The sequence below is a fragment of the Oryx dammah genome, unplaced genomic scaffold (genome assembly GCF_014754425.2).
Source record: "Oryx dammah isolate SB20612 unplaced genomic scaffold, SCBI_Odam_1.1 HiC_scaffold_12, whole genome shotgun sequence".
Lineage (NCBI taxonomy): Eukaryota > Metazoa > Chordata > Mammalia > Artiodactyla > Bovidae > Oryx > Oryx dammah.
The window spans coordinates 61463224-61483424 of NW_024070196.1; the positions used below are offsets into that span (position 1 = coordinate 61463224).

The following is a 20201-nucleotide window of genomic DNA, read 5'->3' on the forward strand; positions in this document are numbered from 1 at the left end:
TTTTCATCTTTTAATGCTTATACTGCATGGTGTTAGCATTAACACTTTTGACCAGCAGTGAATGTTTCCCATGTACCTGTTTTGCTGGAGTTTCACCAGCAAGTGTGCTGTTAGAAGTGTTTTGTTGGCAATTTTGGCAGACAGAAAATGGAGCTTTAATTTGTATTTCTCCTTGATGTCTTTTTCTAGACCATTTCAGTATTTGTTAATTGTGACCTACTAAAGATAAGTTCCATTTTCAGACCTGTACTTTTTTTTTTTTCCAACTTTGCAGTTCATTAATCAGTTACTCGGAGTGGTTCCTTTGTCAACACCAACAGAGGATAAGCTGGCGCTGCCTGCCGACATCAGAGCTCTGCAGCGACATTTGTGTGTGGTACAGCTGACGAGGTTACTTGGCTTGTACCACATGATGGATAAGAACCAGAAGCTGAGTGTGGTCAGAGAACTGATGTTAAGGTACCAGCATGGACTGGAATTTGGTGAGCAACCTTTCAAAGTGTTCAGTAGTTCCCTACTCTGCTAATAAGACTTAGAAGTCAAGTGTTTTTTTCTTAATGTCTGTATACTTTTTTTTTTAATTGGAGGCTAATTACTCATAGCACACTGTTTTAATGCTTTTGGCAGGAAAAATATTTTATCAAGTGGGAACACTATCCAAGTAATAAAATGCAAAGGCTTTCTTAAGCGTGGAGTTTTAAAAAATTTTAATAGGCCCCCAGATAACCATATTCTTCTTGAGCTGGTGAGCCCACTTTTCATCACATTGGGACTCAGATGAGTTGCAGAGTTTATGATAATTGTCACATTTTCTGTTTGTAGGCCTTAGTATTCTTAATATATAGACTATGTAAATGAACAAAAAGAATGTTGTAAATTGTGAGGTATATATTTAGTTTAGAAGTAGATGATGTTCAAATTATTTAGATTGTGTGATAAAATATAAATTAAATTATCTAAGTGGATGATACTAGTATTTCTCTAACTGTATTCTAAAAAATTAGGTGAAGTAATGAGCATATTACATTAGTTGTACATGGCTCTTGATGTCTGTTCTTTTCTTTTCTTGAAACCTTACACAACCTTTCACATAGTCCTTTTGGGACTATTTGGAGTACCACCTCTGTTCTGAAAGCATTTTGCTCCAACTGAGTGTAGTTTCACCTTTTTTTGACTCTTTTAATTCATGGCTTATATTTTCTTCTGGTATTTACTTTATTCTTAATAGTTTCTTTTACCCTTCTTCCTGCTGTCGTTTTCTTGCTGTACATAACTCTTTGGGGACAATAATCATTGAACAAATCTTAAAATACAGATATGATTTTTTTTCCCCTATAGGGAAATCCTGTTTGAAAACCGAATTGCAGTTTTCAGACTATTACTGTCTCCTTGCTGTCCATGTGCTTATTGATGTATGGAGAGAAACAGGTAAAAACCAGTGATTTCAGTTTAACTTTATTTTTACTCTTTGTTTTTATTGATTATAAATCCTTAAACTAATTACATAATCCAAGACTTTGATTTATGCTCTTAGGTTTTTCTTCTTGCCTTTCTCCAGGGTGCTTCTAGAAGAACCCAAGTCTCTAAGTATCCTCTGTATATTCAGGATAATCTTAAATCAGTGGATATCTGTTCTGTTTTAAAATGTTTCTGAATAGTGAGTAAACAACCTATTGCAAAGTTACAATAATTAAAATGCAGAGAAACTGGTTTAGAGATAGATGTATGAATCCATGGAATGAAATAGCCATTTTTGTTCATTTAAAATTATATACATGGGCATATACTTTTTTTTGGAATATAGTTCAGATTAACCCATTTAAGACAAAAATAAGACTACATGGTAAAGGAAACATCATGACTCATTGAGCAAGAGAAGAAAGATTCAGCAGATGGTTCAGCCTTTTCTTTAGGTCTCATACTCTGATGTTTTCTCTTATTATCAGTTTTTGAGAAAAAATAGCTACTTATTGCATTATTATTAATGAAAATAAACTGCAGAAGAAACAGGGCTGGTGAGATAATGGTGTGTGCAGACGCAACCCTGCTCTTGTGGGTCATTTCACCAAGCACTCAGTTTTGATGTCCTCCTCATGCTTAAAATCCTTCAGAGATGCCCTATTTTCTTGAGGATAAAGGTCAGCCTTCTTCTGATGGTTTACAGTGCTGTCTAATCTAGCTTCTGCCTGCATCTCCAGATTCTTAAGTACTTAAAGCCCTAAATCTACTTCTTTGTTGTTGCTGTTTCTGTCATTGAACATGTTGCCTCTCTTTGAAATATCTGTATCACCTCCTTCATCTAACTTTTACTCAGAGTGCCTCTGAGAAGTGTGTCTTGATTTCATCCCTTTCTCATTGCAGATTTTATGCCCCTTCTGAACTTTTGTAGGACATTGTATATACCCATATGCTGCTGCTTGTTATACTGTGTTCTACTGGAGGTGGGGAGGAAATTCTTTTCATCAGAGTACTTGATATCAGAAGCCCCAGATTCAGGAGGTTGCATAGAGCTGTAAAAGTCATCTTAATGTAAAAACCATAATGAACTGATTACTTAGTAATTTGGTCTCTACTCAGATACCCTTCCCCACTTATTTGTAGCATCTGTTCTTGCTCATAATGACAGGGTTTTCCTAATCTCTTGGTTTTGGAGCAAGATATCTGACCATATAATAATAATAACACTTGACACTTATTGATCATCAGGCACTTGAAAGTACTTTATATGAATTCAGTTCAGTTCAGTTGCTCAGTCATGTCCGACTCTTTGCGACCCCATGAATTGCAGCACGCCAGGCCTCCCTGTCCATCACCAACTCCCAGAGTACACTCAGACTCAGATCCATCGAGTCGGTGATGCCATCCAGCTATCTCATTCTCTGTCATCCCCTTCTCTTGCCCCCAATCCCTACCAGCATCAGAGTCTTTTCCAAGGAGTCAACTCTTCCCATGAGGTGGCCAAAGTACTGGAATTTCAGCTTTAGCATCATTCCTTCCAAAGAACACCCAGGGCTGATCTCCTTTAGGATAGACTGGTTGGATCTCCTTGCAGTCCAAGGGACTCTCAAGAGTCTTCTCTAACACCACAGTTCAAAAGCATCAATTCTTCGGCGCTCAGCTTTCTTCACAGCCCGACTCTCACATCCATACATGACCACTGGAAAAACCATAGCCTTGACTAGATGGACCTTTGTTGGCAAAGTAATGTCTCTGCTTTTCAATATGCTATCTAGGTTGGTCATAACTTTCCTTCCAAGCAGTAAGCATTTTTTGTTTCATGGCTACAGTCACCATCTGGAGTGATTTTGGAGCCCCCAAAAATAAAGTCTGACACTGTTTCCCCATCTATTTCCCATGCAGTGATGGGACCAGATGCCATGATCTTAGTTTTCTGAATGTTGAGCTTTAAGCCAACTTTTTCACTCTCCTTTCATTTTCATCAAGAGGCTTTTTAGTTCCTCTTCACTTTCTGCCGTAAGGGTGCTGTCATCTGCATATCTGAGGTTATTGATATTCCTCCCAGCAGTCTTGATTCCAGCTTATGCTTCTTCCAGCCCCGCGTTTCTCATGATGTACTCTGCATATAAGTTAAAGAAGCAGGGTGACAATATACAGCCTTGACGTACTCCTTTTCCTATTTGGAACCGGTCTGTTGTTCCATGTCCAGTTCTAACTGTTGCTTCCTGACCTGCATATAGGTTTCTCAAGAGGCAGGTCAGGTGGTCTGGTATTCCCATCTCTTGAAGAATTTTCCATAGTGTATTGTGATCCACACAGTCAAAGGCTTTGGCATAGTCAATAAAGCAGAAATAGATGTTTTTCTGGAACTCTTGCTTTTTCAATGATCCAGAGGATGTTGGCAATTTGATCTCTGGTTCCTTTGCCTTTTCTAAAACCAGCTTGAACATCAGGGAAGGAAGTTCAAGGTTCACGTATCGCTGAAGCCTGACTTGGAGAATTTTGAACATTACTTTGCTAGCGTGTGAGATGAGTACAATTGTGCGGTAGTTTAAACATTCTTTGGCATTGCCTTCTTTGGGATTGGATGAAAACTGACTTTTTCCAGTCCTGTGGCCACTGCTGAGTTTTCCAGATTTGCTGGTATATTGAGTGCAGCACTTTCACAGCATCATCTTTCAGGATTTGAAATAGCTCAACTGGAATGCCATCACCTCCACTAGCTTTGTTCATAGTGATGCTTTCTAAGGCCCACTTGACTTCACATTCCAGGATGTCTGGCTCTAGGTGAGTGATCACACCATTGTGATTATTTTGGTCATGAAGATCTTTTTTGTACAGTTCTTCTGTGTATTCTTGCCACCTCTTCTTAATATCTTCTGCTTCTGATAGGTCCATACCATTTCTGTCCTTTATTGAGCCCATCTTTGCATGTTTTAAACCTTGTTAACAATACATTTAGGATTGTTACAGTTTTACAAATGAGGGAAATACGGAGCAGAGAAATAAAGAAGGTAGGTTGTCCTAAAATCATACAGTGCAAATACATGGGAAGTTACAGATATTATAGATGCAAGGTTTCTTTCTTACTGTTTTTTAGGATTTTCATTTTATTCTTTTTTCTTTTTTTGGTTTCTTGAAGTCAAGAGAAGTAATGCTGAATGTTCCAGTTGTAGACATAGTGATTGTTCAAGGTGGATCTGATAAAAATTAGAAATGTTATAGAGGGACTTGCCTGGTGGCCCAATGGCTGAGACTCCATGTTCCCAATGCAGGGGACCTGGGTTTGATCCCTGGTCAAGGAACTAGATCCCACACACCGCAACTAGAAGATCCTATATACCATAACCGAGACCAAAGATGCTGCACGCCACAACTAAGACCTGGCCCGGTCAAATACATAAATAGATAAAAAACAAAAGAAATGTACAGAAAACTGGGAGGATGTCTAGAGAGACTGATTGGAATGTGGAAGGATTAAGAAGAGCACTTTAAGATTAAATTGATGATGCTCTCAAACACTTATTCAGGGACTTCCCTGGTGGTCCAGTGATTAAGACTTCACCTAATGTAGGGGATGCAGGTTGGATTCCTAGTCAGGGAGCTAAGATTCCACATGCATGGGACCAAAGAAACCAAAATATAAAAACAGAAGCAATATTGTAACAAACTCAATAAAGACTTTATGATTCTGCTACAGGAATGAAATGAGGCATGAAGCATATAATTTTTCCCCCTCTCTATTTTTACTGGGATATAATAGATACGTTACATTATGTTAGTTTAAGGTATATTATATGATAATGTGTTGCAAAATGATTACCACAGTGAGTTTAGTTACAGTTCATCCCCTCCCATAGCTACTCCCCTGGTGTTCAGTTCAGCCACTCAGTCGTGTCCGACTCTTTGCAACCCCATGAATCGCAGCACGCCAGGCCTCCCTGTCCATCACCAACTCCCGGAGTTCACCCAAACTCATGTCCATCGAGTCAGTGATGCCATCCAGCCATCTCATCCTCTGTTGTCCCCTTCTCCTGTCCCCAATCCCTCCCAGCATCAGAGTCTTTTCCAAGGAGTCAGCTCTTCGCATGAGGTGGCCAAAGTACTGGAGTTTCAGCTTTAGCATCATTCCTTCTAAATTAGAACACCCAGGACTGATCTTGTTAACTGTAGTCACCATGCTATACATTATATCCTCAGAACTTAATGTATTTTATACCTTCTTGTTATATTATAAAAATTAATTAGAAAAATTTTGTCCCCAAGATCCTCATCAACCCTTGATGTTCTTTGATTTGGTGAAGAATTTGCATAGAGTTGTAGTTATATTCTAAATTTTGCAAAATAAAATAGGTTGATAAATGTCTTCATAATGTTGGGTGTAATAGTTCAGAAGTGTGCCATTTACTTGCAAATTTTGTTTCCATTTAAAAGAGATCATTAAAAAAAAAGTTAAAAAAAAACCTCTTATGGTTATCCTTGAATAACATTGGACTTTAAAAATTTATCTGTAATTGTACAACTGTCTCTTCTGCTCAGTTCTGAACCTGTTGAGGCCAGCAACCACCTACGATTCTCTGGGTCTTATATCTAGTGTTACTGCAGAGTTTAGGTTACTGAGTGTTGAATTAAATAAAATTACAACTGTGAAGACCAGTTAACAGCATGAGAAAACACAAAATTGGATGTATGCAGTGATTACTACTGTGTAAAAGTAATTATAGTTCAAAAGCAGTACATTAATCATAGTGGTAGTTTGAGTAGATCTTGGATAGTTTACATAGTTTGGGTAGGATTATAGATGATATTTATTTAAAACCCCAGTTTTTGGTTATATTTTGTTTCTTTTCTCTTGGGGAAAAAAGCATATAAGATATAATCTCAGAAGCTCAGTGCTTGAAGCTTTCCATTTTAGACATTTTTTCCCTAAACAAAAGTAAATGGAAAATGGTATATTTTAATCTCAGTTTTCCAGCTTCCTAAAGATACTAACATTTTTGCATATTTCCTTCTCTCTTTGTGAATGCTTTATATACTTGAGATGAACTCTTCATACTCATTTGAATTCTGTATTTTTCACTGGTCATTACTGTTTGTTTGTTTTTTTTTGTATTAAAAATTCCTTGTTAATGTCAAATGGCTGTATGATATTTCCCTGTGTGGGTATAACTATAGTTGACTACTCCTCTCTTATTAGTACAGTGGATGTCCTTGTATGTAAAACTTTATCTGCATTTCATATTATTTTCTTTAGATAATTTCATAAAAGAGAAATTACTTACCCGTTAAGAATATTGATGTGTGTAACTTTGAATTTTGGTACTCCAGAAAAAGTGTATCATTTTAGTTTAATTATTAGAGGGCAATTTTTTTTTTCAAATATTAGTTGACATCCTATTAGTAGAGTTACATGTGGAAGAAAAATGATGTCTAGACAAAGCATCTGTCTGGGGTTTTATAGAGAAAACCCTGTACTGGGAAGGTTGGTGGATTCCACTTCTCCTTCAAAGTCCATCTCTTCTCAGAATCTACGATTCTGTGAGATTCCAAACTTCTCTTTAAGACCCAGCAACTTAAAAGTTGCATCGTTTTTGCAGATCTTACTCAGTTAAGGACTGCGATAACTATTGAGGGACTGTCTATTCAGGGAAATTCCCTATTTTGCTTTCAGGTTTGTATCTAAAATTTGTTCTATGCCACCCAGCCTAATCCTTAAAATAGTTAGTAGAGGGGATGACATCACTAAGTTTTTGTTTTTTAATTTTGAGAACCCTCATTTGCTGTCCAAAACTGGGTAATGCTATTATATTTTGGTTCTAGGTGATGAGACCGCTGTGTGGCAGGCCCTGACTTTGTTGGAAGAGGGACTGACTCACAGCCCTTCCAATGCTCAATTCAAATTGCTGCTTGTCCGAATCTACTGTGTGCTGGGGGCCTTTGGACCCGTGGTGGATCTGTACTCCAGCCTTGATGCCAAGCATATCCAGCACGACACCATTGGGTCGGTAGTACACACTCTGAATAGTGAGCAGCCCAGCAGGGTGGGGTCCTCATACATGGAACTCTAGTGTTTTAATTTTAGCAGAAACGTTGTTCCTGGTATTATGTTTTGTAGATTAAATAATCACCTGTTACGTATGACCCATTCCAAAGCAGATTTTTATATCTTTCAGCATTTTGTGGTAATTTTAAGTTTGTACAATTTAGAAATGGTTAAAAAATTTTTTCCTCAGATTCAAAAGAACAGTTAATGTACTTTGAACTCTTTTTCCTTAGCACACATTGTTTTGAAGTCTACTTCTGCCTTGTAGTTGAAGTTGAGACTTCCACATTATGCATTGATCTCAGAGATCCTTTGAATTTGTATTTTGATTGTTCTTTGTTGTGAATCAAGGGTATTTTCTCTATGTCCCACAGAGCTGTTTTAGGAAGACAGCATTATATAAAACTGAATTAACTTTGCTGTTTTTTTAAAAAATTTGATTCTGTGAATTACATCATTTCTTTGGCAGAATTTTTTAAACTTTTCTTATGCCTAGCTATTTGCATAATTTGAAGTGTAGTATTTGATACTAGAGGTGGGTAGTAATTTGAAGTGTAGTATTTGATACTAGAGCTGAATGGGTATAACATTTTTTGTTTTCCTTCCGACCTAGTTATCTTTTGACCAGATACGCCGAATCCCTAGGTCAGTATGCTGCTGCGTCCCAATCGTGTAACTTCGCACTCAGGTTTTTCCACTCCAACCAGAAAGATGTAAGTAAAAACAACATTTCTTTTTTTTTTTTTTTAAATGTGGTCTTGGTCCATTGAATGCACATGATCCAGAGAGCGTCTTCTTCAAGTCACAGATGCACACATGAAGGCGCACCATTGTACTTGCCAGCGCCTTAGGCCATACCTTGTGGCCGAAGGCTGGTAGGCAGAGGTAGAGAGTTATCTGTGGTTGTTGGAACGGGTGTGTTTAGTAGAATCCTTGCAAGTGCATTTAGAAACTGGTTATTAACAGAATAAGAAGTGCCTATTAGGTCTGTCTTTTAATCTCTAAGAGACTTTCTAAGGATATAAGAAATAGCCCATAAGAGTTTATAGCCTGGGATGCCAAATATGATTTTATAATAGCATTTGTTCTCTGTTTTATGGATTTCTGAAGTTTATGGCAGCTGTACTCATTATCACATAGAGTACACTTACCTTTTCTTACAGTTATAAAATTGACCATTTGAAGGACATTTTAAGAAACTTAAGTCAATAATTTGTATTTTAAAGTGACAATAAATAAAATAGAATTTTTATGTGCCATAATGAAAGGATGGGATTTGCACCATATTTTTCACTGCATGCAGATGTTGTCTCCACTTGTCAGTTAAGCAGAAGCTTTTGTGGGAAAGCCATATGGTCTCTACTAAGTTGAAGTATGCAGAACCACTCAGGAACATACGTGGAGGAAAGGCACGCCTCAGCAGTGGCCACTACCTGCTTGCTTCCCGTGTGCTTCTAAGATTCATCACCTGGAATCTGGCCACGCCTGGTGTCTGCCCACAGTGTTCCATTTTCATGGTCTAATAGCAACTAAGAAACAGCAACAAGGAAGCTGGTTTCTGAGGTTCTTCTTGGCCAACACTCATGAAGATTTTTTTAAAGCCCTTTTGTAACTATGACTGCCATACCTGATTATCTTTCATCCTTCATGTGTGTATTAAACAGGAAGCAGGCACAGGACAGAAGCATTTCTAACCACTGGAATACAGGTTTGTTGCTCTCAGCTTGTGATAAGTAAATTCTGCCACACTTCAAGGCATGGCCTAGAGGGCTGGTGTAGCACAGAGTGGCAATCTTGGCATCATCAGTTGGCTTTTAAGCTCTATCCCTCTTCCCCATGACTCCACTTCCCAACAGTGATTGTGTCTGTTCAGATCTCATTCTGTGCCCTAACTTCTGACTGGGGAGAGACAGAAGTAGGCACCTGCATTTAAACATATTGTTCAGAAGCTGCTGATCTAGCTTTAGCGTCAGAAGGGAATTTCTAGGACCTTGGTTCTAAAATCTCCTAGCATGAGTGGGCAGTCAAGTTATAAATCTGCTAGTTTTCACTGTGTATTCAAATGTCTGTGCTTGCCATTCTCTGTTTCACTACCTGAGGAAGGACTCCAAAGAAGAGTATATTTCAAATCTCATTATTCTGACTCTCATTACTGTGTTTCTAAGGGAAAGGTTAAATAAACATTTGATATCCTGAAGAATCCTTTTCAAAGTTTTGTTTCTCAAATAGCTTTGATGTGGGAGTGGGGGGTTAATTGAGCGATTAATCCAAGTCTGGAGTTTGGTTTTTGTCCAGTTTTCAAACGTCCAGCATTCTAGAGGAACTGTATTGTTCATGAATTGGTCAATAAAGGCACATTATTTATGCTAATAAAAATTAAGCTTTAATATTTTCCCCCACAAAATATATTTTACCTGAAGAAGTGTTCTGAAAACAATATACTCACACATAAAACAACCGAACCGAAAGTACTGTAATAGGGAAAGGAGCTCTCCAGAAGCGACTTGAGAGGGCACATTGTCCTCAGTGGCTTTTGGTATCTTTGTTTGATATTTTGCTGAGTCATGTGTGGTGGGAGTGACTAATTCCCCTGAATATATGAGATGCTGAAGATGATAAAAGTAAAGCATTTATGAATCTGGGACTAGAACTCTACTTGAAATTTATTTGTATTATTACTAACTAGGGAAAACAGCTATTTAATCACATTAAAGTATATAACTGAGGGGAAGGAGAAGGTGACGACTAGGTCCTGGGGCTAAAAGCAAGGCACGATACAGCAAGGCAAACGCCTTAAACTGTACTGCCTAGGCCAAGTCCCAGAATAGGAAAATGGAGACTGCGGTGTGGACTGTTCCCTTTAGGAGTCTGAAGTTAAGAAAGGGCATGGTTGTAGTGTTGTACTGTCTGTGTTAAACCTCCTGACAGTATTAGAAATACCTCTCTGGAAAGCTAAAGCTCTGTGTTCTACATCTTTTATGCTCAGTAGTTTTTGGCATCCCCAGAAGATTTTTTGCTTGAGTGACTGATACATTTCAGTTCCCAATTCATTCTTTGAAAGAACACTTGCTCCTTAAAATCCTGGAAGATCTGCTTTGTAAGGCTTTGTGCTGTGGGATTGAAAGTTCTATTTGGAAATCTACATAGGGATTTTCTTTTTGGAAAGGTCATTGTCTGCCGTCATCTTATTTGGAGTAGATTTTTATAATATAAGAATTAAGAGCTTATATTCACATATCTCCAGAAGTAACGTACATGTTCATACTTTAAAAAAATTGCCTTTAAAAGTCTCTGTTTTAGGTATTCACAAAGATCATCATTCAGGGATTTAATGTCCATGTATTAATATTCTGCTAATTTTCACAGTGACCAGGGTTCATTTCAGGCATCCATATGGGATCCAAATAGCCTCATTGGTGCATAAATGAATAGAAATGGGTACGGACAACATTCTGTGATATTCAGAAGTCTTTAAAGTACCCGTGGCTTCCAGTTTTGCCTGCAGTTCCAATAAGGCCTTGTTGCTTCAAAGCGTAGTGCTTCCTCAGTCTTTGTCCTGTTGGTAGCTGCCCAGGCCCTTTCCTAGCTCTGCAGGGATACTACGCTGCAGTATTAAAGGAGGACTATCTCAAAAACAGAAGCCAGAGAACTCTGATTATGTTTAGTTAAAGGACTGCATTCCCTTTTTGTGGCCTCTTATTCTCTTGCCTTTTTTTTTTTTTTTTAAGTGGTATTCCATGGCCCACTCAGGAATTAAAAACTTCTTTGCACTCGGTAAGGCTGAGTTCTTTCCTTTAATCACAGTGTATTTTGCAACTGTAATTAATAAATTTGATTGGAATCACCAAAATAAAATTTCTATCCTGATTAGTCTCTGGATCATATGTTCCTAACCAGCTGCCTTTCCTCTCCCAGCCCCCCCCTCCCCCCAAACTATAAGGTCCTATTGCAAAGGCTAATGTTAAACCTGGCTTTTCCAAGCCAGGAGGCCATTGGATAGGCGTATGTGTTTAGGGTATCCTGGCCTCTCCTTGATTGGGCGTATCACTGTCCCTTAATCAGGCTAGAAGGTACAGTTGAGCTTTTTCAGATAGTCCTTCTTTAAACCTGCAGGATCACAAGTAATCTTTTTAATTTTCTTGTGTCCGTCCGTCTTTAATTTCTCCAGATACTGCAGGCAAACAGCTCGCCGAGGTGTCCCATGGGGGTTTAAAAGCCGCATCGAATGCAGTTGAATTAGCGCCCGTGGCGCAATCCCGCGGCCTGAAATGAACCCTGCGAGGCTGTGTATCAGAGGGTATGTTGTTGACTATTGGCCTATTTTCCTATTGGGCAAATTACTCGGTCATAATGGAGATGGGGACAGAGCTGACTGAGGCTGTGCAAAAAGACTAGCTTTTCTGTAAAGGATCTTTGGGGCAGACATCAGCTTTGAGCTTAATACTTTCCTTAGCCTGAAAGGGTGCCCTTCTGACTTCTGATCCTGATGGCAAAGGCCCATACCCATGAAGTTCTTCCCTGAGATTTCCTTCTGTTGTGCCAGAATTTCTGTTTAGTATTCTTTATCTTGCCTCTGTTCATGTTTCATCTGTATATATGTATTAATCTAATTAAAGTACATGTGTTGAGTGTTCCCTTTATTTACCTGTTTATGGCATTTCTAGCATAGTAGTTTGGATGGACTGGTAACCTGGTTTTTGAATTTTCTGTCTTCAGAATGGATTGTGACATGAATTTTTTTAGGTCTTTTGTTTGAATTCTATCTTGATGCAATGCACGTATGTCCTGTGTTTATTCAGAAGTAAACAAAACCAAGAGGCAGCCTGTCATTTTTTCTGAAGGAGAGTACTTTTTACTTCTGATGGTAGTGAGATGGTTATATTATTCTGGTGTTTTGGTATAAAAGAAAGTGTATCTTAGATGCAGAAAAATATGGAGTAACATTCCTTCCACTATGGCACTAATCAAAATTTTGACTGATGTGTATAACAAAACTTTCAGTCCTATTGAAATGAAAGGCACAACTCCTAGGAGGAAGTCTATGTGGTGGTAGCAGTGGCTAAGTATTATTAGTAATAATACTAGTGAAGAAGACATTTGACTCCAGTATATGATAGAAGAAAACTAACATTTTTAAAAGCTGGTATTCTGCTTGGTGACCAAAAACTTTCAAGATTAGTTTCAACATCTTAATTTTAGTTTGAGTGTTTTGTTTTGTCTTGCAAGGTTTGTCTTCATTGCCTGACATGTGAAATATTTATACCAAGGTGATGTCTTTCCTCCCCCAGACCTCAGAATATATTATTCAAGCTTACAAATATGGTGCGTTTGAGAAGATCCCAGAGTTTATCGCTTTTAGGAACAGGCTGAATAATTCTCTTCATTTTGCACAAGTCCGTACTGAGCGGATGTTGTTAGACCTTCTACTTGAAGCAAATATGTAAGTATTGCATGAGGGCTAATAAGGGACTAAGGGATTAGATCAGATGCTGAGAGCCATTAATGGGCTCATGGGTGTCATTAGTGGGCTTAAGCTAAAGAAAAATGAGGCGGTGGGAGTAGGAGGGAAAAGGGAAGTAAGGAGAAAGTGCCTGTCATGGGGAGTGATCGAGTATTGTCAGCACCATCCCAGGTTCCACACAGAAGCCAGCTGGGCCGTGGTCATTGTCCCTGGTCCATGTTGTGTTAACAAAGTCCCCCATACCCCACAGACATGATATTTTGGGAATTAATGCTAATGAGTTTTATTTTGGTTGGGCTTTCACATGCCTTTCTCTAGCTGTGTAGCAGGCCAGTGTGATCAGTGCTTGGTTCTATTTCGTGTTATATAAGCTTCTACTTCTTAATAGTAAAGCCTTCCTTTCTTCACCCTTTCCTTTTCTTTCTAGTAAAACAAAGTCCTGGCTAGTATGTTTTCATGACTATTTTACTATTGAATAATACTTAAATAAAATTTCTATATCCCAGATCAACCAGCTTAGCAGAAAGTATAAAGTCAATGAATCTTCGGCCAGAAGAAGATGACATTCCATGGGAAGCCTTGCGAGACAACAGAGACTTAAATGTTTTCTTTAGTTGGGATCCAAAAGACAGGTAACTGGAATTTAACCCCAAGAAGTTTATTTTTAAAGAATTAGGATGATGTTAATGTATGGCAAAAACCACTACAATATTGTAAAGTAATTAGCCTCCAATTAAAATAAATTAATTAATTTAAAAAAACCCACAAAAACAAAAACTAGGTACCAATATCCCCTATGAATACAGATGTAAAAACACTCAATAAAATATTAGCAAGCTGAATCAAAAAAAAATAGAATTAGGATGAATTTAAGAGTTATATATATATAAATATATAAAATTATACAATAACATGTATATATAAATATATTAATATATTTTAATATATATAAAATATGCAATAACATGTATATCTAATATATAATATAATGAATATTAATATATATTTAATATATATAATATATACAATATATAATATGTTATTTAAATATATATAAAATATATAACACCTATATTTTATATATATATATATATATATATAATTATGTCATACAATAACATGTATATTGTAGGGATCAGAATATACAGATAAGCCAAAGAAAGAAAATAAACCTCACCCCTATGTTGAAATTATTGGCTAATCTAAAAGTTCCTCTTTCGCACCATACATGAAAATAAGTTATAGATGGATTAAAGATTTTATGATAAAACTTAGAAATGCTAGAAGAAAATATAAAAATATTTTTAAAAAGTTGAGAAAGCCTTCCTTAGCATTGTATCAGATCTGGAAACAAAGGATTTGACCCCTGTAAATATTAACTTGCTATAGAAGTAAATTTGTTAACAAGTTCTAGAGGTATCTGGTAAATTATTAACTTTCTTCATATATATTAATGTCCTTCACATATACAGAGAACTCAATAAATCAATAAGAAGCAGATAACTGAAAAAACAAGTGGGACAGAGGGTTTAACAGGAATTTCAAAGAAATGCACTTTATATCTATATTCATATTTTAACCTATCAGACAAAGATTTAACCTATTGGATAAAAAAAGATTAATCTTTGTTCTCAGCAAGGTTATGGGAGAATGACTATTGTGCATTTACATGGCAGTAAAACTTTATATAACTTTCCTATAGGGAATTTTAGTGATACATATCAAGATTGAAAAGACTGTGTACCAGCTTGTGGCTCAGCTGGTAAAGAAATCACCTGCAATGTGGGAGACCTGGGTTTGATCCCTGGGTTTGATCCCTGGGTTGGGAAGATCCCCTGGAGAAGGAAAAGGCTACCCACTCCAGTATTCTGGCCTGGAGAATTCCATGGACTGTGTTGCAAGACACGACTGAGTGACTTTCACTTTCACTTCTAGGAAAGTGGAAACTAGGAAGTTGCAGAGACATGTGCAGGAGGTAGTTCTGAATATGCTGTGATTCAGTGACTTGCCAGGACTCATGGGACTCTGCATGTAGTTGGACTCACAGCTAAGGTCTTTTGTAACAAAAGGAACCAGCAAGGGAAAGAGATTCAGGTGGTCTGTGGAGAACCCTGTGCACAGACTTCCAGTGTTCTCTCCCTCCTGTGAAGGAACACGTTGGGCATGCTCCTTTCTCGAGCAGCAAAAAATGAAGTAATGTGTGTGCAGTATTTCTGCCCAGAGAAGCCCGTTAACGACTTGGTGCCCTAGGTTTTTATCAACTGGTTATGTAGGCACCCACTGTGTAGCATGTACCAACATTTCAGACTCCCAGAAGGAAAGTGCTGTTCACCCTAAACCACATGATTGTGTAAACAGTCTAGGCACAGTGAGCCACTCTGATTATTTAGGGAATGGTTGGCACACTAGGTTCCCAGACCTCGGCCAGTGCCCAACCGCTGCAAGCAGGCCTTTCTAAATAAAGATAATAGCCCCAGGCTTACTATGTTAACTGATTTTTGTACACACTGTCGTAAAAAGATGCAGTTTACAAAACAGTATAAACACTACTGTGAACACATTTTATTTGTTTAAAAATATATAAATATTTGTAGTTCATTTTTTGTACATCTATATTGTAAAAGTATGAAAAGATCTATTCCAAGCATGTTAATATTGTGGATTCTTAGGTTATTGGGGCCCATTTTCCTGTCATTTTTTAGTATTTTTTATATCGGTGTTGTTTGAATTTTTTATATTATGTATTTTATCATCAGAAAAACCAGTCTCACGTAAGGGGAAAATGGCTTGTTAGATACGTTATTTTTCCATTTTATGGATACCAAGATGGTGACTTGGACTGTTTTGGTTTGTCCAAGATCATTCAGCTATTAAATGAAAGCTGGGATCGTTAAAAGTCATCTTGACTAATGAAAGTGAACCTTAAAAGATTTCAAGTTGACATGAATAAATTGGATGGTTTGGGAATGTTTCTTTTTAAGGGATGTTTCTGAAGAACATAAGAAACTTTCCCTGGAGGAGGAGACAATGTGGTTAAGAATCCGTTCCTTAACGTTGAGGCTAATCAGTGGACTTCCAAGTCTTAACCACTCTGTCGGGCCCAAGAACTCAGAGAAGACCACTGAGAATGGAGTGTCCTCCCGGATTGACATTCTCCGTTTGCTCCTTCAACAGCTGGAGGTGGCCCTGGAGACGGGAAAGCGGTTTATTGAGAAGGACATTCAGGTATTATCAGTGTTGATTTACAATCAAAGCTGCAAAAATCTGTGACTGTCTTTTTGAAAATAGGAGTTGGGGTTGGGTGAGTAGTAAAGTGGGGCTTCCCAGGTGGCGCTAGTGGTAAAGAACCCGCCTGCCAGTGCAGGAGACACAAGAGACACAGGTTTGATCCCTGGGTCGGGAAGACCCCCTGAAAGAGGGCATGGCAACCCACTCCAGTATTCTTGCCTGGAGAATCCCATGGACAGAGGAGCCTGGTGGGCTACAGTCCATGGGGTTGCAAAGAATTGGACACAACTAAAGTGACTTAACACTTACACATGAGTATTAAAGAACAGTATTTTGTCCCAGTTTATGGCATCTACAGGAACAAGATGAAACTTTTTAAACTTGGTGAATTGCAAAGGCTTCCTCAGTATCCAACTTGGATAGTGAGGAAAAGCAGAATAGTTTTTTTTTGTGATGATTAACTTTTAATACCTACCAAGAAATTAATGCAGTGTTTTTGTTTTCATTGTAATGATTTGATTATTATTAGCTTGCAGATCAATGCTTTGTGACTTAATCATGGAGATAGATTTTTATACAGTAGTTACTACTGTTCCTTGTTTTCTCATTTTGTATTTTATGAATTGAAATTTCAGTGGATTTAAAGAACATCACTTTTTCTCCTTTCCAGTACCCTTTCCTTGGTCCTGTACCTACCAGAATGGCTGGATTCTTTAATTCTGGCTGTTCTCAGTGTCAGACCAGCTCTTTTTATCTTGTTAGCGATATTTATGAGCTGGACATCAATGGTTTAGGTAAGTGTATACTTGCATGTATATTTACGGCATCTTTGTCACTGAAAACTTAGTGAATGCAACAAAATATCTATCACCTCACCTATTTGGAAAAGTTTGGCAGAGATGGAAGCTGAAAGCTGTTCTGGAACGTCTGGTTTGATATACAAGAAAATCCATTAACAGTTTATAAGAAAATCGATTAACAGTTTACAAGTAATGTTCTAGAAATTTAAGTTTGTTCCATATTTTATTTTCTCTACCCCCCCTTTCTTCCCTCCCCCACTTTCCCTGGTTAGGCACCTCTAAATACCAGTTAATCCCTTTTCTACCTTTTTAAGTCCGTTCCATATTTAAAATCATTTTTTAGGTTCAAAAGTTGAAGAAATCCTTGGTTTGTTGAAATATCATTGGATTTCAAATTGAATTCTTATAATTCACTCATTTATTAAAAAAATTTTTTTTAATTCAAAGTATCATTGATTTATAGTGTTAATTTCTGGTGTACAGCAAAGTGATTCAGTTATATCTGTATATATTTTCATATTCCTTTCTATTACGGTTTATGATAAGATATAGTTGCCTGTGCTATACATGCTATACAGTCGGATCTTGTCATTTATCCATTTTATAAATAGTAGTTTGTATCTGCTGATCCCAAACTCCTAATTTATCCCTCCCAAACTCATAATTTATCCCTCCTCCACTCCCTTTCTTCTTTGATAATCATTAGTTTTCTATGTCTGTGAGTCTATTTCTGTTTTATAAATAGGTTCATTTGTATCAGATTGAAATTTTTACTTAAAAATGAAGGCCTAAACTTTGTAGAGAAGACATATTTTTTTTTTCCTAAGCTGTCAACCCAGTGAGAATCACAAATGCCTTATAGATCATGTATTTTTCTGTTTTATTTTTCCCAAATCATAAGGCTTGTCGATTCTGTTGTTTAGTGTATTTGAAACACATAAATTTTTAGTCCTCCTAGAGAATTTTAGATAGTGCTTTTGGCAGAAAGGTGATTAATACCTTTCTTTTCCTTTTCTCCTTCCTTTTCCTGTCCTTCATCTTTCTCTCAGTAATGGAATTTAGGTGCCTGTGGGTCTTAAAAGAAAATGTCCTTGCCTATGCTTTCAGGTGTTGGTTTTGCTTCTTTATCTTAATTTAAAAAATGAATTGAAAGTTTTTCATTGTTTGTCAATTGTAGAGGATACAGTGGAGATCCAGGAGCGCATAGAGAATAGCCTTAAGTCTTTATTAGAACAATTAAAAGGTAAGTGTTCTAACTGTACATTCCCATATTGTATCTGATTGTCTGACAACAGCTCATTTTTTAATAGAAACTTGAAAGAGATTTTGAAAAATAATAATGTACACTTTTGGTATTTTTATTTATTTATTTACTTATTTTAATTTTAATTTTTACTTTATTTTACTTTACTGTATTGGTTTTGCCATACATTGACATGAATCTGCCATGGGTGTACATGAGTTCCCGATCCTGAACCCCCCTCCCACCTCCCACCCCATATCATCTCTCTGGATCATCCCTGTGCACCAGCCCCAAGCATCCTGTATCCAACATAGACTGGCGATTTGTATCTTACATGATAGTATACATGTTTCAATGCCATTCTCCCAAATCATCCCACCCTCTCCCTCTCCCTCAGAGTCCAAAATTGGTATTTTTAAAGACTTGTTTCTATTTCCCTCGTGTTCTAGTGGTTAAGACTACATGCTTTCAATGCAGGGGATGTGGGTTCAGTCTCTGGTTGGGGAACTGAGATCCCACATATGCATGGTATGGTCCAAAACAAAAAAAAGACTAAAAGTTTTGTTTACAAAAATAGTAGACACTTTTTGTAAAACAGTACAGTACACAAATGGGTGTGGTTTTTTCCCCTTTACCAGTCACATTCCCATGAGGTGCTGTTGACATTCTGCAGTCTGTATTTCTAGAAATGTGCACAGTCATACATATGCATATGGAAATATATAGTAGTTATTTTTTTAAAAAAATATAGGGAAAGATATAATTCATGCTTTTCTGGCTTTATTTTTTGTTATCTTGGACCTCTTACCATGTCAGTTATATCCACACCCCATTTGTTTTAAGAGCTGCATAATATTCCATAATATTGTATCCATGTACTGGTTTTATTTATATACCCTGAGTACATAATATATTATGTGTAACAATGCTGAAATAAATATCTTGGGACATAATTGTTTGGGTACTTATTTGAGTATTTCCTTGGGGTTAAATTCATAGTAATGAAATTGGTAAAGAACATAGGGCTTCCTCAGGTGGCTCAGTGGTAAAGAATCCACCTGCAGGGCAGGCAGGTGACCCAGGAGACATGGATTCAATCCTTGGGTCCAGAAGATCTGCTGGAGAAGGAAATGGCGATCCACTCCAGTAGCCTGGAAAATCGCATGAACAGAGGAGGCTGGGAGGCTACGCCCCATGGGGTTGCAAAGAATTGGACACAGCTGAGCAGCTGAGCACATACATATGTGTTTCTTTTAACTCTCTTAAATACTTTAAAAAAGTATTATTTCATTATAGCTGATTTACAACACTGTGTTAGTTTCATGTGTACAGCTTGAGATTGTTTTCCATTATAGGTTATTGTGCATTTTAAATCTATAAGGGCCTTTCTTTTTCAGAGCCTAAATGGTTTTTTATTTTGTTGCTCAAATGAAGCTGAAAATTAAAAGATGATCAAGATTATGAGAGTAAAACATGAAATTTGTTATGAAGGTGCATTTCTACCGTGCACATTAGTCTTTGTCTATAACGACACAAATTCTTTAAATCACCCACTTGAATTCTTACTTTTATGTGAGTGCCCTATCTATGGAAAGACGTAGCTGGTGTTTAGACCCTAGAGTATAATTTATAAGTCTACCTTTTATCTTTTGAAGATAGTAGAGCTGTAGTCATGTGACTTTTTAAAGAGCTTAAAACAGATATTCTTTAGTGTTTGGTTCATTGGGGAGGGGGAGCTTTGTGTATTAAGTCTTTATATCTGCTTATTCTTGACTAGATTGTACAAAATAACACTGAAACAAAAGCTGAATAAAACCATAAAATATTTTTCCTTTTTCAGATGTCTTCAGTAAATGTAAAGGTGACCTCTTAGAAGTTAAAGACGGTAACTTGAAAACACATCCTACTCTTTTAGAAAATCTAGTCTTCTTGGTTGAGGTATGTTTTTGTTTTCGTCCTAAAAAACTC

The 20201-nt window shown here is 37.2% G+C and overlaps 1 protein-coding gene across 1 annotated transcript in view; it reads left to right on the forward strand.

The window, feature by feature from the left end:
- The window catches only part of NAA25 (N-alpha-acetyltransferase 25, NatB auxiliary subunit), a 65535-nt gene that overhangs the window by 34678 nt on the left and 10656 nt on the right, over positions 1–20201 (forward strand). The window contains exons 12-21 of the mRNA XM_040250854.1: positions 275–482; positions 1339–1428; positions 7279–7459; positions 8115–8214; positions 12790–12941; positions 13469–13594; positions 15944–16187; positions 16861–16984; positions 18168–18233; positions 20074–20171. Of these exons, the coding sequence (XP_040106788.1) occupies positions 275–482; positions 1339–1428; positions 7279–7459; positions 8115–8214; positions 12790–12941; positions 13469–13594; positions 15944–16187; positions 16861–16984; positions 18168–18233; positions 20074–20171 (1389 nt within the window). The remainder of the gene's footprint in view (positions 1–274; positions 483–1338; positions 1429–7278; positions 7460–8114; positions 8215–12789; positions 12942–13468; positions 13595–15943; positions 16188–16860; positions 16985–18167; positions 18234–20073; positions 20172–20201) is intronic.